At 54.6% G+C, this 21,635-nt stretch overlaps 8 protein-coding genes and 2 non-coding genes across 10 annotated transcripts, besides 2 other annotated features; 5 read left to right on the top strand and 5 right to left on the bottom strand.

The window, feature by feature from the left end:
* Positions 1–475: 475 nt before the first annotated feature.
* Positions 476–3,169, top strand: CYME_CMM214C (hypothetical protein; the record flags this gene model as incomplete). The annotated part of the gene is made up of 1 exon (XM_005537039.1): positions 476–3,169. The coding sequence occupies one exon, from the start codon at positions 476–478 to the stop codon at positions 3,167–3,169; it is 2,694 nt and encodes an 897-aa protein (XP_005537096.1).
* Positions 1,368–3,060, bottom strand: CYME_CMM213T. Its single transcript, XR_002461455.1, has one exon. It is a non-coding gene; the product is annotated as a hypothetical transcript (transcript).
* A 47-nt stretch (positions 3,170–3,216) lies between the features above and the next one.
* CYME_CMM212C (hypothetical protein, conserved) lies at positions 3,217–3,981 on the top strand (the record flags this gene model as incomplete). The annotated part of the gene is made up of 1 exon (XM_005537038.1): positions 3,217–3,981. One exon carries the CDS (start codon positions 3,217–3,219, stop codon positions 3,979–3,981), a length of 765 nt encoding a protein of 254 aa, XP_005537095.1.
* A 571-nt stretch (positions 3,982–4,552) lies between these two features.
* CYME_CMM211C (hypothetical protein) lies at positions 4,553–4,999 on the bottom strand (the record flags this gene model as incomplete). Its single annotated transcript, XM_005537037.1, has 1 exon — positions 4,553–4,999. The coding sequence occupies one exon, from the start codon at positions 4,997–4,999 to the stop codon at positions 4,553–4,555; it is 447 nt and encodes a 148-aa protein (XP_005537094.1).
* Positions 5,000–6,131: 1,132 nt separating this feature from the next.
* Positions 6,132–7,749: a sequence feature (repetitive element).
* Positions 7,750–7,821: 72 nt separating this feature from the next.
* CYME_CMM209C (hypothetical protein, conserved) lies at positions 7,822–9,342 on the top strand (the record flags this gene model as incomplete). The annotated part of the gene is made up of 1 exon (XM_005537036.1): positions 7,822–9,342. One exon carries the CDS (start codon positions 7,822–7,824, stop codon positions 9,340–9,342), a length of 1,521 nt encoding a protein of 506 aa, XP_005537093.1.
* Positions 9,343–9,747: 405 nt separating this feature from the next.
* On the bottom strand, positions 9,748–10,320 carry CYME_CMM208C (hypothetical protein; the record flags this gene model as incomplete). Its single annotated transcript, XM_005537035.1, has 1 exon — positions 9,748–10,320. The coding sequence occupies one exon, from the start codon at positions 10,318–10,320 to the stop codon at positions 9,748–9,750; it is 573 nt and encodes a 190-aa protein (XP_005537092.1).
* A 1,938-nt stretch (positions 10,321–12,258) lies between these two features.
* Positions 12,259–12,852: a sequence feature (possible transcribed region).
* CYME_CMM206C (similar to trefoil factor) lies at positions 12,613–13,914 on the top strand (the record flags this gene model as incomplete). The annotated part of the gene is made up of 1 exon (XM_005537034.1): positions 12,613–13,914. The coding sequence occupies one exon, from the start codon at positions 12,613–12,615 to the stop codon at positions 13,912–13,914; it is 1,302 nt and encodes a 433-aa protein (XP_005537091.1).
* CYME_CMM205C (hypothetical protein) lies at positions 13,911–14,195 on the bottom strand (the record flags this gene model as incomplete). The annotated part of the gene is made up of 1 exon (XM_005537033.1): positions 13,911–14,195. One exon carries the CDS (start codon positions 14,193–14,195, stop codon positions 13,911–13,913), a length of 285 nt encoding a protein of 94 aa, XP_005537090.1.
* Positions 14,196–17,132: 2,937 nt separating this feature from the next.
* On the top strand, positions 17,133–18,701 carry CYME_CMM204T. Its single transcript, XR_002461454.1, has one exon. It is a non-coding gene; the product is annotated as a hypothetical transcript (transcript).
* On the bottom strand, positions 18,583–20,499 carry CYME_CMM203C (hypothetical protein; the record flags this gene model as incomplete). Its single annotated transcript, XM_005537032.1, has 1 exon — positions 18,583–20,499. The coding sequence occupies one exon, from the start codon at positions 20,497–20,499 to the stop codon at positions 18,583–18,585; it is 1,917 nt and encodes a 638-aa protein (XP_005537089.1).
* Between the last annotated feature and the right edge of the window lie 1,136 nt (positions 20,500–21,635).

Below are 21,635 nucleotides of genomic sequence, written 5' to 3'. Positions count from 1 at the left end.
TGAGGCGCTCAAACGCCGGTGTTCATGACTGGTGGAAGAGACCCACATTTCAGCGTGTACGACCGTGTTTCATGAACGCTTATATTTAACGCCGATCTAGGTGTATTCTGTACGCCCGAGTTTGCCAGGTGGCCCCGTTTCATTTTGTTCTGACGTAGGTCCCGCAGTCCGAGGATGCTCTGGAGCTGCCGCTGGGCGCTCCGTGCGAAAGCGATCGCTGGTGGATGGCGCGCACGCCGGCTGGCTGGCTGAAAACCGCCCGGGCGCATGGGATGCACCACCCGCTCATTCCCGCTGGTGGATTCCCGAAACCTGCCTGCGGTCGCTGGAGCCGAACCTACGTCTACCGACGACGAGCTGCGAGTCGATCTCTCCAGGTGATGCGTACAGAAACCTTTGCACGGTAGAGGACAACCTTCACTGGTTCGATCCTCGGTTGGTGTTTTTTTTGCGTCTTTCCGTACCCGGCACAGAAATGCGCCGTTTCAGCGGCGGTCGAACAGTACACGAGGTACTGAAAAAGTTGGCTCGGAGTTTCTGTAGACAATACATGCAAAGGGGCAGTGTCATATTTGGAGACAGATCGAGTTGGCTGGCGCTGTCGAGTGTTCTACCGCTACATGAGCTCTTAGAACTGCCTGTTGACATAGCGGCGATCTACGACTGGGAAACGCCCGTGCGAGAGCTGGCAGTGCGCGAACTCTGGACCAGCCAGGTAGGAGCAGTTATTCCCATCATATTTTTGATCGGGTGTGAGGTGCCGAGTTTGCTCGAGGACGGTCTAATCTCAGCTATTGTCGAGCGTGTTCTCGCTGTCATAGAGCCCCTCAGTATCGTCACTGAACGAGACACTGACCCGAGCGTCGCAGACGCACTGCAGCTCCGGGTGTTGCTCTTTACGACTTGGACGAACGCCGAGGCCGCCCAAGCCTGGCGAGTACGTCAGTCTGCAACGTCCTGGAGCGCCTCCGAGATGCACCATTCCTCTGAATTGTCTCGCGATGTCGGGCGTGGTGAAACTTCGCGAGAATCCCTTGGTGAACTTTTTCCTTACGCAGCGCTTAAGGCACGTATCGAGCGAGAGGTGCTTCGTCGCTACACCGCAACCTGTGCGGCGTGTCGCGGTTCACCAGGGGAGATTCCTTGTCAGCGTCACCGACGGGATCTTGACGTGCAGAGCTGGATACTGTACGCACCTCTTTTGGCGATGTATTCGGCTTTTCCGAGTCAGAACTTGGGGGTGTTATCTCCAGGATCGTGTGCTTGGTATCAATGTATCGGCTTTGGGGACGACGTTAAGCCCTGGACCCATCCAAGGATACTTTTTGAGCAAAGTCTGACGGATTCTCTCGCCGATGCCGCTCTACGGGTGTCACGCGAAGTCGCTGCTCTATGCGCAGCGTTGAAGTGCTCGTGCACGGGAGCGTTTGTACTCGGGCGTGCTCCAGTCGCAGATGCTATCGCGAAACGCTTCGTAGAATCTTTAGAATGTGCAGAATCGGAAATGGCGGACCTCGAACTCGCGAATTACGAAGGATTACGGATCGATGACCTTCAACGCCTCGAGTCGGATTTGAGTGCTACCCCCGTGCGCATGTGTGTAGTGTTTATGGATCGGCTGTTGGACGTTGCGTCAGCGGTTCGACACGCGAACGGCATGGATCCAGCGATCCATGACTGGTTCGGATGTCTATTGGCGTCGCAGGGACACGTATTGGAGAAGGTATCTCGTCGGTTTCTATATTCTGAATCCGATGCTGGCTCTGATCTCGACTGGTTCATTGCGCCGCTGGGGGGTGTTTCCGGGACAAGGGCGCTTCTCTCGACTGGTGAATTCACCGAAGCGTTGCTCGAGCGGCAGCACGATGTGGCAGCGTTTCTTTCCTTTGTGAAGAAGCAGCTTTCTTTTTTGGCGACGCCGCAGCAGACCTTAGCCAACAAGGCGGTGCACACACGGCCTGCAGAGACTGTCCGTTGTTCATCGATAGCAGGGCCGCCACGTCCGCCACGCCGAAAACTGGGCGCCACACGTCTGGGGCGCGTTTCCACCGCTGGCGTTGGCGTAGAAAATTCACAAGCGGTACCCAGTGCGATGTCTCATCCAGATACGGAAATTGCAAATGCGTCATCAGTGGAAAAAACCGCAAGTCTTGGAGATCAGGTTGAGCAGATGCGTACGCTGATCGAAAGCGTCTGGGATGCTCTGGAACCTCGCCAGCGCGTTCGCCAGAGTGGCCTATTCATCTACGCTGCCACTGCGATATGGTGCGCGGCGACAATGCTCCAGGATGCGGACACGAAGCAGCATGCAGACCCCAGCGTCGAGGCGGCATGCACCGATGAACAAAGACTGCAGTCGCTGCTCCAGCTGGCTCGGAACTGGGCCTCTGCCGGCTTTTCATTGCATCACATCATGGACGAGCTCCTTGATGTCATTTCAAACCAGAATCTCCACCGAGTGGTGCTACCGTTCCTTGCATACACGTGCTCGGTACTGGACTGGAAGGCGGACGCATCCGAGGCCGAGCGTACCCGCTTGTCCGGGGCTATTGAAGCTGCCGCGACGCGAGCCGGGGATGCCTGGATACGAGACACCGCAAACCTGCTTGTAGATCGCCTCTTTGAATTGAGCAGCATTTCAGCCCACAATGGACCGGATTATGAAGCTGTTGCAAGCGTTTGGACAAACTGGCTCAATAGCACACTGGTTGAGGCTGTGCAGAGCGGCACGGCAAACGCGACGCAAAGCATGGGCGTCTTGACCCTGCCGGCCTTATTATTTGCCTCACTCGAGGGTGCCAACACGAATCTGAGTTTTCACCCACGACGAAAAGGAAGCGCGCTCGCTGCGATCGCTGAAATCATAGGCTTTCCACGCGAGTCACGCGGAGCGCAGGCGTCCAACTCCAACGTCCCACAACTCCGCGACCACGACCTCATTCTAGTATGTGTTCCGAACGGTATCACCGTTTCAGAGCTGCGAGCATTTCAAGCACTCTCGCAATACTATGAAGCCTCTCACAAACAAATCCTCTACTTACAACGCGGATTCCAATTCGTAGATCGCCGAAAGCTCCTCGCGGTGTGCTTCGGTGTCGAGGGCGACGGGCGCATCGACGAATTGCCAGCGGCGGGTGCCGTCGATCAGCCGGCGATGCGTGCGCGCTAACGACCACGACTTTGCCCTGTGCCGCCTAGGGCGCTGGTTGAGGCACTATGGAGCTGGCGAACGGCGCGGGCTGCTGCTGCTGCGACGATCGTCACGTTGACACGGAGCGCCCTCTTGACCGAATGTATGAAGAAGGTCACGAGGACCCGGTTTCCGTCATAACTGGGCTCTGTAGGCAGTTTTACCAGCTCGGCTGGGTGACTGGCACTGGCGGGGGCATCTCCGTGCGACAGGGTCGCTGCGTCTACATGGCGCCGAGTGGAGTACAAAAGGAGCGAATTCGACGTCAAGACATCTTTGTGCTCGACCTGGAGACGGGGGAGATCCTCCAGCGTCCCGTGAGTACGCCGTCGCTACGGGTCTCGCAGTGTTGCCCTCTATTTTACAACGCTTTTCGACTGCGGGATGCTGGTGCGTGCATTCACACGCACTCTCCAGCCGCTGTTATGGTAACGCTGCTGCCCCGTACGCAAGCAGACGCGGAGTTCAGAATTACCCATTTGGAAATGATAAAAGGGATCCCTTTGCACGGGTATCATGACACGCTGGTTATTCCCGTGATCGACAATACGGCGCACGAAGAGGAGCTGGCAGGGGATATGGCCAAAGCCATGCAGCGCTATCCGAAATCACCGGCAGTTCTGGTTCGACGTCACGGTCTCTACGCTTGGGGTCGTGACGATGTCGAGGCCAAGACAGTGACCGAGTGCTTGGATTATCTTTTCGATATGGCCGTTCGGATGCAGCATGCTGGCATTGATTATACAGAGCCCCCGGTCGACTGTCGACAGTGCTACGCTTCAGATGTTTAAAGGGTTTAACTCTAGACGAAGTAGTCAAAGACTACTGGAATGTGTCCGGGTGCTGCATTTCGTTGGTTGAAATTCGCGGACACACCTCCAGTCCGCAGTTCGTTGCGATCGTATCCATGCGAAGCGGCTCGAGCGAGCATGTGTCGTCACCAGCGGATACCGTCAGAGCGCCACGCTGGAGTTACCGCGCCAGCATGAAACCTCGGGAATCCAAGACAGAGACGCTCGACCGCGAATGTCTGATGCCCGATGTCAACCAGGGCGCTTCAGAGTGCTGGCGTGGATACCGTTGTGGGATTTTTACCGTACTAAGAGCGGCACGGCGCGAACGACACGGGTCGATACGTGCGAGTCCGCCTTGGCCGAGCGGGCAGCATTCGCGCCACCTCCCTGTTTGCGTGGGTGTATGACGGACACCGTGCAGGGTGAAGGAGCAGCCGACTGAGGCCACTGATCCAAGTGAACAGGATGCGCAGTCCGCTGTTCCGCAGTGCGCGTCCAAGACCGCCTCAGGTGCTTTACTCGTCATGGCGCAGGTGAGGCGGGCTCGAACCCAGCATATTGTGGCGGTTCAGTCCGTTGATTCGGTGCCGTTGGTGAGCGCCTTGATGCGCGCCCTCAAGTCCTGCAGACGCGACGTGAGGTGGACTACGCCGAGCGTTTCCCTCTCTCCTTGTCTTTGTTTCTCCCGATCGAGCGCTTGTGCCACCTCCTGAGACTCTCGCTCAAGCGTTGATACCTGTACACCGTGCCGCCTGTCGTACCCCAGGATCCTGGTTCGCAGTGCGTTGTCCCTTCGTTCTTTGCAAGCGGCGAAGAGCAGCAACGACTCTTGACAAAACTCGTCCGCTTCACGCTCGAGTAAACACTGAATCATGAGCTGCAGTTGCTCTGCGCATAGGTCGATCGCTGCAGTAACCTCAGCGCCGCCATCCTTTGGCAACGCCGGCGCTGGCTGAAGCGCCAAGTCCACTGCCATCAAGGTGCGACCTTCCTCGGCACGGCCACTGAGCGCCATCTGAGCTCGGGTACCACGTCTCTATCACTCTAATTCTTCACGCTCCAATAAACTCGCCATAGAGAACGGACCAGTGTTTTGGCCTGGTAAAAGTCTCGCTCGAAGCAGGTGCGTGTGGTGTGCGCTGCTGCTTGGTGCTGGGCGCGAGTAGACGGGCAGAATTGCGCAGGTCGAACAACCGAATGATTTTTATTTTTCATTGATAGAACGTTGACAGGCCAGTGTTTTTTGCCGAGTGTACGCTTGACATTAGCGCCATGAAGCATCGCTTGTAACACACCCTGCTACCAAGTTCCATGAGTCATACTTCTTCTCGGATATAGTGGTCGTTTCAAACGTTGTATCGACCGACGAGCCTGCCGTGAGCAACCGCAATGGCACCCATACCGCAGGTGCGGATGCAGCATAGAGACAGAAGGCGTTGCCACACCACCGAGAGTCAAGGCTCGAGTCGTGCTTCATTCAATACGGATTCGGGATGCACTATCATTCTCGGAGGCAGCAAACTGTGTAGAAAAGCGTACGGCCTGCGACAGCGCGAAGCGATATACAAAGAGGTCACCGCGACTAGGGCGATATCCAGATGCCGCTTACCGGCTCCAAGTCCCAGAATAACCTGCGTTACGGACAGCTGCTCGGAGCTCAGTACAGCACCCGCCACCAGGAGGAGCATGAAACACGAGCGCGGCAGACTCGTCAGGCTCGAGAAACCTTCCGCCTAGAAGATAAACGTTCGAGTGTTCGGAAAGCTTGCTCCCCTTTCTAATGTATACCGCACAGAAAGAAAGAATTTCTAATTGAGTTGCTAGTACGTGGTTCTTTTCTTTTCCTTCTTTCTATAGCGTCGTCGATATATGCACGTCGATATCTGGCAGGCATGAGAGATGACGCAAATGCCGCCTATGGAGGAAAACGCGATCCTGATCATTAGCGTGGTGTTCTGCTGTACAAGATGTACTAGCGTTCGAGTTGTAGCAAAGTATAGTCTTTCAGTTCGGTAGGGTGCCAACCCTCACATTAGTGTATTCGAGTGCTTTTTCGTGGTTTATAGGAGAAGCGTTCGAAGTGGGTTCGTTTTCAAAAATAAAAAACGATACTTATCTAGAAGCAAGTGGAGGATCCTGGAGGATTCGTGTCGCCGGCTAGCGGAAAAAAACGAAAAACAGTCCCAAGCAGAGAGGGACTGGAGAAGACGAAGAAGCGAAGGCAGGAGGTCCGACGTCAATGGCTGCAAGAAAGACCACAGTACAACGAGACTGTGGTGAAAGCCTGTCTTCTTAAATATATCAAAAATCCGTACAAGCAAAAGCTGCGAGACGCTATCAGAAACCATGTCGATTCGTACTCCAAGAGTATTACATAGGCGTCGTCAGGACTAATGCATTTGGCGAGGGAGATGTATCGCGACGTGACGGCCATCAAAACAGTCGAGGTTCCGGAAGAATTTTACGACTAGAGCTTCATCAGCCACCTGAAGGTTAGCACGTGGGAAACCTCGCGGAGAAATGAGCGAGTGCACGCCCGCCACGAATATCACCCCGAATTCCGCTTCAACAGTACTCGATACAAGGGTAACTTGTGCGTTTACGGATGAGGGGCAATCAAGTACCTCATGGGCCTGAAGAACCACATGATCGTGAACCTCAAACGTTTCATGATACGCTCCATTCTTCCACTCTACCCAGGCCTCTCTCGCAAAGGAACATGGGCCATCATCAATGGCATCATGAACGATCCCCAGCACGAACAGGGGATCGAGTTCGTCGACAAGAAGACATCACGCAGAAGCACGAATGAAGCTTCTGCGATCCGTGTGGCTATTTAAGAGCATCGGGCGGTCTTGGGGCTGGTCAACCCAGCAGAAAAGGTATCAGAGATTAAGAAAAGTTATCCTCTGATGCTGTGCTATTTTGTGGTCCTGAACCGGCAACTCGATCGCAAGGCCGCAATGGAGCAGGATGTGGAAGCAAATGAAGAGTCGGAGAAACGGAACGCTTCCCTACTAGAGAAGCGCTTCAATGTCGTTCCCATACGCAACATCAAGTCGCACTTGGTGACAATTGGCTCCAGAGCCCTTTACGGCATCACGAGGGAGATCAGTCTGGAGTACGATGTCAGGAAGAAGGAGTTCCGCAATGTGACGAGCCGAGGTGCGAGCTTTCAAGCTTTTCAGGAGTCCGTGAAAATTCGCGTTGCTCATTCCGAGGAGATGTGGAAAGAGTACACCAAGCGCCGGTGCGCTCGTCAGCGTATCGACTTGGACTGTGGGAAGCAGCGTGCATTCGCCAACTTGTTCAATAAGTTGAGCGCCCTCAAGGAGGACAAGAGTCAACGACTCGTGATAGCACTCGGAACAGGGCGCTTGACGCATAAAAAAGGATGTGCACCAGCTCCGTCGACAAGAGCGTACAAAGAGTATGCACACCGTTTTTTCACAATACATACATAAGAGTTCCGAACATCGTATGTGCACCACGAACTGAGGTGTACGCTTCAGAGGTTCGAGATGGAAAAGTTTCACAGGAGCCCTGCGGATATCGAAAAGTACGGAGCGCTGGCGGAACAGAAAATGCCACAGAGGGCATGAGTTCGAGGACACCCTGCACTGGTGAGTACAACCAGCGGCGGCAAGAAACGCATGGAGGCTGTGACCCGAGACTTTCATGCCGCCATCACTATACGGAGATGTGTCGTAATGGAGAAGAGACCCAAAGAGCTGACGAGAGCCAACTTTGTGGAGCAGCCTCTCAGTGTGGAATTTTACGGGAAGAAGATGAAGTCGATAGCAGGTGGCCGGCCCAAAAAGACCGTGAGGCGTCAGCATGGCAGCATCCATTTACCCTCTAGTCGTGAAATCCTTCTGTTCCGATAACCACGCCTGCTGTTTTGTGCCGCAACAGGCGAGAGTTTCAACCTGGATGGATACCGGTACGAAAAAGACTCAGGCAACTGCGTTCTTGAGCGTTTCTAGTTTTGTTGCAGGTAAAACGCTCGCACAGCCGAGACTACGTAGGCTGCTTCACGGCGGACGAGGCCTTTCTTTCAGAGTACACCAACGCCCAAGTCGAGTCTGGACACTTGTAGCCTCGCTCGAGCAGCGCGAGTCGGGTCGTAAGCTAGATTCCGCTACAGAGGCTGTCCAGAAGCTGTACAACGCATACCCGTTTCCGCCGGATCCGCCTACGAGCGGGGCTCCACCAGGCTATAACTGGCGCTGGCACTACCCCACGGCGTACGCTTTTTGTGCCAAGGGTCGCGTTCCAGCGACAACGAAAGTTCGTATTCTGGACGCCGGCTGTGGAACCGGCTGCGGCACGGAGTATCTGGTTCACTTGAACCCGCAGGCAGAAGTGGTTGCTTTTGACCTGTCGCCGACAGCCCTGGCGACTGCACGTGAGCGCCTCGAGCTGTCGGTCCCCGATGCCCGGCATCGCACCAGCCTGTACTGCAAGTCCATTTTCGATCTCGAGGACGGAGAAATAAGCGGTCGATTTGACATGATCAATTGTGTCGGCGTGATTCATCATACACCAGACCCAGCCAGAGCGCTGCAGATGCTGGCGGGAAAACTAGCCCCCGGTGGCATCCTGCATGTTTTCGTCTACGCCGAGGCAGGTCGGTGGGAAATTCGTCGGATGCAGGCAGCGATTGCCCTGATCCAAGAGGCTACCGGCAGCAAAGGGGATTATAAAAAGGGAGTCGCCCTCGGTCGGGCACTCTTTAGGGCGCTTCCGGACGAGAATCGCTTAAAGAAACGAGAGAATGAGCGATGGGCACACGACAACCGCTCCGATGCCACATTCGCGGATATGTATGTCCATCCATTGGAACACGACTTCGATGTACCGTCCGTCTTGGCGTTGGCGGAGAAAAGCGGTCTGCGATTCCTGGGCTGGTCGAATGCTCGAAACTTTGATCTAGACCACTTGCTGGGGAACGATCCCGAGGTACGTCAGCTTGTTCAGGGGCTCAGCGACGCGGAGCGGTGGAGATTGGTGGAACTTCTCGATCCCGAGCGCATCACGCACTTTGAGTTCTTCCTAGCGCGCGACCCGTTTCCCTCGACAGAGCCCACGGATGATGAAATCGCTGCCAGCATTCCCGAATGGAGCGAATGCGCGTACGGCGCCCCGTCTGAACTTGTCCTCGATCGCGATTATAGGCCGGTGTCGCTGAGCGCGGCACAAGTCGCCTTTGCAAAGCAGATGGTCGCTGACGCTTCGTCAGGTGGGGCACTGTCGAATCGGCGAAGAACTCGTGAACTCATGGAGGCGAGTGGGTGCACTTTAGACCAAGTTCGCATGCTCATACGAGCTGGCCTGGTGCACATCCGCGCACCCTAGATGTTCCGAGATCTCGATTTTACACTGGAGTCGGAAGAGCAAGGCTGCCTTCCGGTATAAGGATACTGCTACGCGAGCGAATGCGTCGCGGATCCACCGGAGACGCTTCACTTGCATCGTAAAAAGATTGGCCTTGTTTTACTTCGGCTTGTAGGTATCGAGCGATGATCCTCGCTTGGAGTTGCGGTTGCAATGAAGTGAAACGGCCCTGGCGGCATACCACGATACCGACATTGCTCGTGAGCACGGGGCCTGTCGATGACAGGGTCAGAGCATGCAGGCCTCGTAGCCTATTGCCAGGTTCCCGCTTCGTCTCTGAAAGGCAGCCTCATGGGATAAAATCAGCAAAAGAGGGTTTCAGCATCCGCCAGGCCGCATAGGGTCAGTCCATGTCGCAGGGCAGTCTTAGGATTCATGGGGCGAGCGGCATTGTCGGCTGACTCTTTCCTTGTGTAAATCATGGAGAAGCTCATTCACTTTCGTATAGAATTGGCCGCTGCGCTCAGCGCTCACTTGGTTTGCACACAGGTTTCCAGCGAGCTTCTCCGCGGTGCTGCAGTCGACGGACTGCCTACTCCAGGTTGCTTCCGTCGACTTGCGCTCCGAGGAATCAGTTCCGTTGCTTGCCGAAGTCCCCTGCGACTGCACACCGGCTGGTGGTATAGATTCAGAGTTGCCGTGATCGAACGGTGGCCGGCGCTGGTTCGCTGGCTCCGCTGCCCAAGGAGCCTGGCGAGGCCTCTTCAAGCGGCGTTCTGACTCCGGCTGGTGTCCTTCGCAGTCGCAGTCCTCTGAGCCCTGAACGCTCGAGCAGGACGCAAGCAGGTCCAGATTTGATGACGCAGTAGCGCCCTCTTCACATAAACTAGCAAGCGAGACTGTGGAAGGGAAGGAGACGGGACCTTTGGTACGCTGTGTCTTTGCGGGTTGATCCGGTAACCGCTTCCCTGAGCGCTTCGCGTCGTCGTCCCCGTTCATTTCGGAAAAAGTGGCGCTCAGTGCGAGTCATTTGAAATCATCTTGCCCGCACAACCTTGGCAAGTTGCACACTCCGTCCCGAGAGAGCGCTACGACTGAGCCTGAGGAATACGTGGTTTGTTGCGAGGACCCGATTCGCAGCGATCGCTCCGCGTTTTCGCGCACCTCTGCAGCGCGTTGACACGATTCTCCAGATAGGGCACTCAGGGTCAGATGTTTTAGATGCCAGTCACATGGTCGCTTCTCTGGCCGGGGAAGCGAGCGCTCATCATGGGATGCAGGTGCATGCCACGAGGACAGCTGTACAACCAATTGGCATATGCACCGAGCGGTGCCAAGGCATGTAACTACACCTGCGCATGCGAGGAAGCATGTGCGAGCGGACCGGCATTTATGGTGAGAGGATAATCAACTGCGTACCTTGACCCGCGGATACGTCTAAAGCTGGCGTCTTCCGAATGAGATATTGTTCTTGAGGCCACATGGTCCCGAATTCCCCAGTAATTCGTCGTGAACAGCGAACGAGAACATGTGTCATGCAAACGAGACTTGAATTCCACGCCCTGAAGCGGACACCTCTATGATGGGGTCCATTCAGGTTCATCGATGCCAATGACAACAATCCGTCGATTCGGTATTGCAAACACGGGAACTTTGTCGGGATTTTCATCGTGAAGGTTTTGAGTACGCATTGTAGACTGCCAGTGCTCACGAGCATAGCACGTCTTTATGGAACGTACATCGATCCACGAAAATGATGTTCGCAGGCCTGTTCGTTGCGCTGGGCCGCCGTGCGCGCGGTGGCATTCAGATACCCGCGCACGCATCGTCTCTGCTCTGCATGCCGAGCGGGCACATGTCGCGTTCTTGCGACGGGTTCAGCATCTGCCCGCTACGGGATGCACTCGTGCAGCAGGCCAGGTACCTGCGTCGTTATACTCTTTTATCTGCACTGTGCTTCATCCGAGGTGCGCGTTATGAAATGCTTTTTCGCGGTTTACGGCAGACGCATTCGAAGTGCGTTCCTGCGAAGAACTAGAGAAACCCGAGGGAAAGGTATGGACAGAAAATTCGGGGATACTGGGTGCCTGGTGTAGCCGTCTGCCAAAAGAGGGCGAAAAATCCTTTCCGCATCCTTCGATCCCCGTTCTGCCTCTTCTAGCTCTTCGCCACTTGCTCTTCTTCACTCGGTGTTTAGGGAGAACAGGATTTTTTTGTTTCTCTCCCGCAACTGGCGATGACATTACCCAGGATCCCCGAATTTTCTGTCCATACCTTTCCCTTGGATTATCTATGTCTCCAAAACGAACGCACTTGGAACGCATTGCCGTAAACCGCCGAAAAAGCATTTGATAACACGCACCTGCACTGGAACACCATTCAGGTGAAAGATGATCATCCCGCTCCAGCGCTGCGCGCACCAGTCGCGGGTGGCGCTGCGCATGCCATTCGCGATCGATCGCACGCTGCGCATCGCACCCGCGCGATCGCGCGTAACGCCATTTGGCCCAGCGCTGGATCCGACGCAGGGCCGCAGCCGGCACTGCAACGCGGCCAAACTGGTGACGCCGGCCCTGCTATGGATACGTTTTGGACCGGCCGGCCCCATTCGTGATGCTACCGCTTGCACGGCATGAATCCGTCTATGTTGCAGCAATTCATGCGGAGAAGGTATTGTTGTTGTCGTTAAACATCGCGTGAGTGAGTGTGTGTGTGGAACTGTGCACGCTCTGCTCTCCACAGCTGCTGCATCTAGCATTTCGTTGTAGCGTGTAGCGTTCTAAGCAGGTCGTCATTTAGCGCTTGGGCTCTGTGCTCTTCTCGATCGCAGATCTCCCGTGACGATATATCGGTGTGTGTGTGTGTATCTGGGTACCGTTGGAACCATATACACGTCGTGCGCGCACTCCATTTCGAAGGGTGCTAATCGTTTTCATTATTCGTTCTCAACTTAGCGCGCGGGGATTTCCGCATTCGTGTGTTGTTTTTTCTCGTCGTCGAGAGTGTTCGTGTGCACTTACGAGCGAAGCTGAATCCAGATCGAAAACGACCGGTTTCATCTGCTCGATCGACTGCAAGCCGAATCATATCTCTTGAGAAGCGCCTCTTTTTCAGTGTCTGTGACTCAGTACGTGAAGTGCTCGTCGTTCGCTCTCGCGCATACCAGCACATCGTGAACTGCAAGTGACGCTGCAAAGAATCAAGCAAGCGCTCGTTTCATCGTTTTGGGAAACCTCTGCATTCAACAGGGAAACCTAGTGCACATCTCGTAACAGAACGTATCAATTACCCATGCGTAAGTTATTCTCTTTCATCTCAGCGGCGGCAGCAGCAGCAGTGCTCGCGCTGCTGTGTATGGTGGCCGCCATGGGCGGCGTCAACGCAGCGCCGTCCATGCTGGTGGACTCCAACCTGGAGCGGTGGAGCTCCCTGAACTCGACCTATATTGGAACAACCTGCTCGATCTATCTCTGTGGTGACGCTGGCAATGACCAGCAGAAGTGCTTCGACTACCAGTGCTGCTGGCAGACTCAGGTGAACTGGGGATTCAACTACAATGGAGACGGTGTTTGCGTCTCGTACGAGCCGACCTCCATCTGTAATATTTCCGCAGCCGACCGTGTCGCGATCGGCTATCCGCAGATCACTCCGGCAGAGTGTCTGCAGCAGGGTGGCTGCTGGAATCCCCTTCCACCGACGGAGGTCGGGCCCTGGTGCTATGCTCCAGTGGGCTACTCGCCTCCACCGCAGCAGCAACTTCCCAATGTGAGCTGTAATGTTGGCGACTACAAGGTTCCATGCTACTCCGGCTGGAATAACATGAACCAGCTGGATTGCGAGGCACAGGGCTGCTGCTGGGAGCAGAACCCGAACCTGACATATGAGGATTCTATCCCGAGCAGTCAGTCTCTGCAGAAGCAGCAGAAGGTGAATTTCTTCGGCAACAGCTACGGCTTCTGCTATCAACCGCTCATGACCTGCAACGTCACCTATCGGGAGCGCCAGAACTGCGGTTTCCCAGGCATTTCTGAGCAACAGTGCTTGGAGCGTAACTGCTGCTTCGATCCCATATTGCTGCCTCCGTACCTCCAGCAAAAGTATCAGACTCAGGATATTCCATGGTGCTACTACAAGAATCCGGTGGTCAACTTTCCCAGCGGATGGAACGCAACTGCTGTCTTTGGGCCGTTCAACTACAACAAGAGTTATTACAAGAAGTACTACCCGAAGCAGCAGGTGCAGCCGTTCAACCCTTACAGCCAGAACTCTGGCCAGCAGCAGCCGGTTCAAACTGAGCTGGAGCCGTCTTCAGGAAGCAGCAGCAGCAGCAGCAGCAGCAGCGGTGGCATCGTCGTTACCGGCAGCAGCGGCAGCAGCGGCAGCAGCGGCAGCAGCGGTGGCATCGTCGTTACCGGCAGCAGCGGCAGCTCATACGGATCTTCCTCGAGTGGATCGACGACCTCTACAGATGGAACGACGGTAGTGGGTCCAGTCGCCTCTCCGATGGCGAGCTCTGGCCCCTCCACCGTGGTGGTGGGCAGCGGCACCGGCTCCAGACTGGTGATGCAAGAAGCTGCTGCGATGATGCATTAGATAACGACGATTCGAGCTGGTGTACAGCGGCGCAACCGGAAAGGAAGGACAGGTGCAAGCGGGCGCCTCATGGGCAGACAAGCTAAGACGTTGGCCCGCTGATTCCGCCGTGCTGATGTTGGGGGCGCGCCTCTGTCAAGTCGGGGCTGCATCTCTCCCAGAGTCGTATCACATCGAGTGCGCGAGTCATTTCGATTATCGTTACGCCGGCGAGATGCCATCTGCATAACAAAACGAGCCGTGAGATTGCAGTGCAATGCGGAAGGCGGCGGCACGCACATGTGAAACTGGCGCAAGCATGGAAGCGTTACTGAGTCGGAGACACAGGGGGAATGCGGGGTGCACGCTCACCCAATACCCGCCCTCAATGTAGTCTAACCGCTAACGCGAGAGGGTGAAGCGTGGCGCGGGCTGCTCTGCGCACACAACCCACCTTGAACAGAGGCGCGTCATACCCGCACCGCTGCATTCCCCGTACTGCGGTGCGCTGTGGCCCCTGCGGAAAGAAGCACGAAGGAGGCAACTTCGAGCTATCGATAAGCAGCGTAGTTGCCGGAATGGCGGTTTCCACTTGACAGGGGACGGAAAGTTCGGTTTTGCCGTAGGGCATATCTGGTACGTTCACAACCAGCATATATAAACGGAAGGTATTATTTCTCTGAAATCCAAAGCAAGTGGCGGGCAGCAGCAGCAGCAGCAGCAGCAGCAGCTCAAGCGCCAAGCTCTTCGCGTGCACCAACGCAGAGGCGTGTGTCCCGCGTCGAGCTTTGGTGCCTTTTAACGACAGAGTTCCGCGAATTTGATCGGACGCTACCGTGTCCACAAGCGCTGCTGATAACCGGAGCAAGAACTGTGTCCTGGTTGCCGATTTCAGTCTGCGATTAGGTCCGTGTGGCAATCAACAACGACGGCGCCGTTTGCTCGTTACTTGTTTATCGGCTTGCGTTGCTTCACAGGTGACATGAAACCAGGTCCTTCATCGCAATGAAAAGCCGTCCTGTATCCGTACGACCTGTAGCGGGACACTAGGCCGATCAAACCTACCGTCCATGCGCGAGCTCTGGCTTGGGGCTCTCTGACGGCAGTCCCTGCAGTCGGGATCGGGTGTGTGTTCAGGGACGGTGCTTCCCGTAGCTGACCGGCCTACGCCTCTGCCAGACTAGAAAGGAACACTAAACCACTCACACTGACCCTTGCGAATTTTTTTAGACGCGTCGTCTCGACGCTCGACGTGTGGCAGCCAGAGCTCACAAACATCTCTGTAGCGTGAAGATTCCCAACTGACTTTTCTGGGTGACGCCTTCGACGCTTTGCCGCTGGATTTCGTGACATCACCAGAATCAGGATGACTCGCAACGCCGCGACCAGGGGTTCACGAAATAACCAACGTCATGATCCAAATCGAATGCACATGCTTCCAACTTTCTGCTTCTCCTACGGAGCGTATGTCTAAACCACAGATTTTCAAGTTTTTGATCGTTCTGTTTTTTCTTCGCTGAGAAGGCATACGGCCTCGGAAAGGCGAAGTCGATTCGTCCCGTGGATTACGAAACTGCTGAAGAAGAAGAGCTGATCCCAATATCGAGCTCCCGAAGCGAGCCATGCTGCTTCCGTACCAAGATTCGAAGGAACTCATGAAGCACCATAGGAGCGACAAGCGACTGAATGCAAAAACAGATGTACAGATGTAGGAAAAGGTTAGATATTCAATTTTTTTTGTAACGGCTTGGAGATTTATTGTTTTCCATTGAGACTGTATTGTTGGGGTATCCATCAGCATCGTTAGCGAACTAACTACACAGTTCATCACCGTTTCAGATCGCTAATGCACCCCTGACCATCAGAGGCAATACATGGAGAAACAACGAGCAGTTAAGACGCATGCCCTGGAGAGTTTGCTCCGAAATGTGACCTGCATCTGCTAGGTTCTGTGGAGAGCAAACATCTACACCTGTGCTTCAGTAAGATCCGAAGAGAAGTCCAATCTCCATGTGGTAAGCGACGGTGCTCTCGAGTTACGAGCCTGGAAACTGCTGCTTGGACCTTCAGTCGTAAGTTCCACTGAAACGCAAGTCATCTTTGCATCAGCGGAAGCGAACAAATGAGAAAAGTGTCCGACCAGCGAGCAAGGGAAGAAGAACAGCGTCGCAGAACCCCAGGACACATTGCCATGAGTGGATAGAACGTATGAAAAGGATGCAAAGTGGTGATTAAGATACCTCGAAGCCCGGCACGATAATCGACATGATTTATTGGAAGAGTGCACAGAAAAGAGGAGCGCGCGAAGATTCGGATCATGCAGCATCGAATGGAACAGCATGCGCTTGCTCGTGCAGCGGACAGCGTACTCGTCAAAGGGATACGCCCTGCAGAAGCCCCTTACAGTGGGATGCAGCGCCGGGCGCAAACACGTAGGAATGCAGGCAGGTTAGCCTTCTGTACGCGAAGAGGGCATGTACCGAGCGAGAAGGCGAGCGTTCGCACGCCACAGGGAGGCCTTTCTTAAGATGGACGATGCTGCATTTATAGGAACATCTGACTAGAGCCAACTATCACCGCTGCGAAGGATGCATCAAGGCTGTGTACACACAGAAGATGACCAATGGCTATCGAAGCGTTGATCGCAAATCTGGCTTCTGCGTGAACTGCGTCGACAACAGCCCGAGGCAGCGCAGTCGGATCTCTAACGCTGCTGTGAACATCATTCGACTTTTGGAAACGGAGCGGGATGGACAGGCCTGACCGTCGAATTAAAACTCGAGACAAAAAAGAACACGAAAAGGAACCAGTCAGAGAAAAAGCCAATAAAGGCTTGTGCTGATGCCATCTGGATGCCACCAGAAGTGCAGCATGCACGCCCATGTTAGAGCAGCTGTTATCTGTCTTTCTGAAATGGGTATACGGTGTAAGCCAGAGCTAGTCAAGTGGTCCTGTTCCATTTGATACCGCCATAGGTATCGGTGAGCGACCGCGTGTTCGTAACCACCATGAACCGTGGTCCACCGACCGGGAAAACCGGTAGCTCCATAAACTTCTTCTACACTCCATGAGATGTTGCAACATACTTCAAGATCATCCGCGTCGCAGTGCGAAAACCGAAAACATTTATCCACATTCCAGCGCAACGAATTCCTATTTCCGTCTCGCTCGTTCGTGTGCGAACTCGTGCGGCGTCAGCGCCCCGTCTGCCGTGCGCACATTCCTTTTACACCTCGGTCAAGTCTGGAAGCTACCAATGCTGTGAAGCCACGGGGTTCCTTGGGTGGTGAATGAGCTCGACACAGCGCCTAGTGGTCCTTGAACTGTATCGGAAGCTACTCCGGGCGGCAAGTCACTATCCCTCCATCCGACGCCAGGCTGTATACCAAGCTATAAGGGAGGAGTTTCGGCGAAACCGTCACCTAGACCCAAAGGCAACCGAAGAGCAGCTTCGACTCGCGGTATGCGAGCTCCAAAGGCTCTCAGTCTGGCGTGGAACTCGCGACGCCGAGGACCCCTCAAAACCTAGCAAGCAGAAAGACTGGTTCGTTCAACTGTGAGTGAGCAGGCATAATAGACCTGGCTCTCTTGCGGAAACTTTCCTCGGTACGGGACGTTGCCCTGGAGGTTTAACGCAGCACGAGCACTGGGCACAAGTATGGAATGCGTCTTTACAGCGGCTCGCTTTCCCGTGTCGAGCGGGCAGGCGGGAAAAAAGCCGTTCGCACTTGCACGAAAAGCGTGTGTGTAGCGGCTTGCTTTCGTATTCCAGACCGACGGTTGGAAAAAGTAGCCAATCGCAGAAACACGGAAAAGCGTTTGAATAGCGGCTCGCTTTACGATATCAGTTAAAGAGTCCGTCACGCTGACAGACAATAGAGTAGCCAGTGGAGCTTGCACTGAACCGACGAATACCCGAGTGCTTGGTTTCACCGAGCGCATTGCGACTGCAAACCGCTATCTCTCCCGTCCGAATCTATCCACGGAAAGCGCTAGCCTTGGCATCTTCAGCAGGGATATTCAACCAACAGCGGATAGCGAGTTGCTTTCAGCTCAAGAAAGCTATGATGGAAGCATCTGGAACTATTGGCTATCCCTTGGCAAGTTTTACCATCATCACCGCTGACGAGCATCGGCGAGCGCGCTTTAACGAGTTCGAGCAAGCGCCAGTGCTTCCGATCCAGGAGCTCAAGGCATACGCAGCTCTCCAGAGCTGAACCAGTTATCAAAAGAAGCAGGTCGTCATGTAGAAGAAAATTTCGTATCGGATGTAGACGCTTCGTCACACACAGGCACGGTGGCGTCAATGTATGCTCGGAGCAAGCTTTGCACTCTTGCATGCCCTGAATACAACAGCGACGACGATAACGACGAGGAATGGAGCCAGATGCTGTGTGCCTCTGCTGATGATTTGCAGTATTAGCAAATATAGCAGATACAAACGCCTCGGTCGTTGCATTCAGATACCCGGAAGAATATGCAGCATATCCGCTGTGTTCATCTTCTCGCGACGCGGTTGCGCCGTCGCGAGAACCCGCCGTACACCGTGGGATACGCGGTCGCCTCGCGCCGCACCGGGACAGCAGCGCACATACCTTCAACGGTATAATGCGTCTCAGAAAGAGGCGATATAATCGAAATTTCGAGCGATGCCGGGTACCTCTGAAGCATGCGATATATTCGGAAGACTTAGGGAAAGAGGCGGTCGAGGATCTCCTGAGCGTTGGACATGCGTCCGCCGGGATTCTGGCGCATGTACTCTTGCAGAATGAAGATGGCTCCTGCGCGCGTCACGTCAGTAAACTCCATAATCACGGAAACTAATTCCTCGTCAATGTCGGCACTCGTTTCCGAGTCGGACGTATGCAGGGCACCCTGGTGATCTCTCGAGTCGTCGGGGATCAGCTCGAGGCGATTTGATACCAGAAGCGGTTCTGGTGCCTCGGAATCGCTCAGGAGGTAACTTAAGCGCGCTTGCAACCAGCCCAGTCTGGAGCAATAGGATGTGCGTATTGCGGCAGAGAGCTGTCGCTCATCGAGGATTGGCATTTCTAATACATTAATCTGCTCTATTTCACTAATGAGTAAGCATTGTTCATGCCAAAGCGGCTCCTCGGTGCGCAGTGCGCTTTTTTGCAACCACTCGTGCCGCATGGCTAGATCAGATTCGAGGCGAGTGCGAAGCGGGGAGTTCGTCCCTAATGCCCTCGAACAGACGGCGCTCGCAATGGCAACGCACAAGTCCTGCGGAAGGCGCTCGTGCACCTGGCACTGACGGGGTACGGAGTCGGCCGCCACAGCGCCCCGTTCGTACTCTGCAAGAACGAGAAATCTTACGAGGCGCCGAAACATCGCCCACAGCATTGGCGAGTTCAGGGCTATCGAGGCAAGTCGAGAAACATACTCACCAAGTGATAACTCGTGTAGCGCCTGAATGTACAGCAGCACAAAATTCAGAATCCAGGGAGACCTGGGCGTTTCTATTCGTAACCCCGGCATGGGTAATATATGTTCCGCATCGTGTGCGGGCGTAATTTCCGCGACCCCTGCCCAGTCGCCACGCTCGATGAGTGCGCGGACCCGCTTCAAGAGCCCAAGTCGCTCCTGTGCATACGTCTTGATCGCGGACTGGAGTTCAGGTTGCAAAGCGGTTCGCGTGGACTCCAGCAGAACTACCTGAGGCAGGGCCTCTCGGACAGAGGGAGGTCTTTCCCACCAATCATTCACATAAGATCGAAGCAATTCCAGAGAGTACTGAGATATTCCCAGCGCATCGTGACAGATCTGGAGCGCTTTCTTCTCTTCCTTGCTGATGACGTCGCTGTCGGGGGCGACACGCTCGGCTTTGCGTGGAGCCTCGATGCGCCGGACCGGGGTCGAGTCACCACCACCACCACCACCACCACCAGCTGCTGCTGCCGCCGCCGCCGCCGCCTGGTCTGGGTGGTAGTCACGCCCCCGATAGCGTTCCAGATAGTAGAGAACAGCCTCAAGTCGTGTCAGTGGGATGCAATCATAGCCTAGGGATTCCTTCATCACTCGATGATCGCCATCAAGCGTCGTTGGCGAGCAGACCTGGATCGGCGTGCAACAACGATACAACTCCGTTACGCTTTCAACAATCGCATCCTTCTCCTGACTGAGCGTACGCGCGACCGCCGCATCATCCAGAATCAAGCGTAGCATCTGCTTAAAGTGGCCGAAAGCGTCCGGGTGTAGCTCGAGCGCCTCCTCAAGCAGCGTCGGGCGCCGCAAATACTCGAGCACTTTCGTCCACGGCACCGGGTTCTGGATATCCCCGCTCGCTGCAAGACGCTCGCGTTTCTGCTCCCGTTGTATCAGATCCGCTAGAGCCGCTTTTCGTAAACCCATCAAAAGATTCGGCTCGTTATGGAAAACACGAAGAGCTCGCTCGCCAACTCTGGTTCGAGCAAGCTCGCCATGGCAAAGTTCATCGACATCGACCTGCTGCAGCGCTTGACGAACTCGCTCTAGCACTGTACACTTTGGTTGCGATCCGTACTCTTTCCGTACTTGTACGTGTTCTTCAACCAGTTCGTCGACCAGGGCCGAGTTTACACCGTTCATCAGTGTCACTTCCGACATGGTCCGCCCAGGACAAACCGCGCTCGTGCAGAGCGGAGACGCTTGCTCGAAACGACGTTCGCTGTGCCCAGTCCTTCTCTCCACCACTTGTTCTATTGAGTCAAAAAGGAACCCAACGCTGCACGCTTGCGTACGCTGTGGACGCTTCTACACGGCAGTCTGCCAAACTTTGCCCTAAAGAGCGGGTTCTGGGCAAACTGCCTTTCGAGCGAAGCACGATACACATACACCAAGCAGGAGCGAAGGATTCGCAGTGCGTTTCGCCTGCGCTTGCTGTGCACCAGACGCTGCGCAGTACTGCGCGCGCTACGCGTCTGTCAGGTTGAAGCGGAACACTGGATGCGTTGCTATGTCCCTGCCTTGCGCCATTTTCTCCAAATTTTTTCGGATTTACAGCTTCGATATTCGAAGTACAGCAACAGGGGTTTTATGGAATCATACGTCGGTTTGGCATGATCGGTCGTCTTATCGGAAAGGCTATTTCAACGCGTTTTCGCTGCAACTCATTACGTCACTGTCATCAAGAGGAGTCGCGACGCTTTCCAACAAGGGTTCGTAAAACAACCGTTATCATTGTATCAATGACGCTGCAGTAACCTCGACTATTCTAGTTTTACGTATGTGAAGGATGTTCAAATCACAGATTCTTCATTTTTTGGATGTTTCTGCTTCATCGCGTTTGCACAGCAACTCGTACTGCTGGATTGATGACGAAAAAAAATCGACTTCGTCTTGACGGGTTCTTCACAAGTCTATAGCGAACATTCATTGAAGTCGTCAAGTCGAAATATCGATTCCGTTCGAAAGTCGAATCCTCCGTTCTTTGTGGCCGTCACGAAAATGGGATTCCAGTGCAGCATCATTCGTCTTACCGGATATCCTCCGAAAGGCTGCGGTCTGCTCTCTTTTTATGGCAAGCACTCTTGGACTCGAGGTATCGAAGCGATCGTCGTCGGTGGAGATTGCGTTATCGCTTTGAACGAAGCGAGCGTGGATGGACGAAAAATTTCGTGAGTCGGTCTCCAGGCTGGATTTTCCTCCCGGCAGTTCGTTAATTATGAGCAACATCGCGTTTCACAAATCCCGTATCGAATGGAACACCATGCGCTTGCTCGTACAGGGGACAAGCTAATCGC

Source organism: Cyanidioschyzon merolae, chromosome 13 (assembly GCF_000091205.1).
Source record: "Cyanidioschyzon merolae strain 10D DNA, chromosome 13, complete genome".
Taxonomy (NCBI): domain Eukaryota; phylum Rhodophyta; class Bangiophyceae; order Cyanidiales; family Cyanidiaceae; genus Cyanidioschyzon; species Cyanidioschyzon merolae.
The sequence above is the reverse complement of the archived record's forward strand: the minus strand, read 5'-3'. Positions and strand labels throughout refer to the sequence as shown.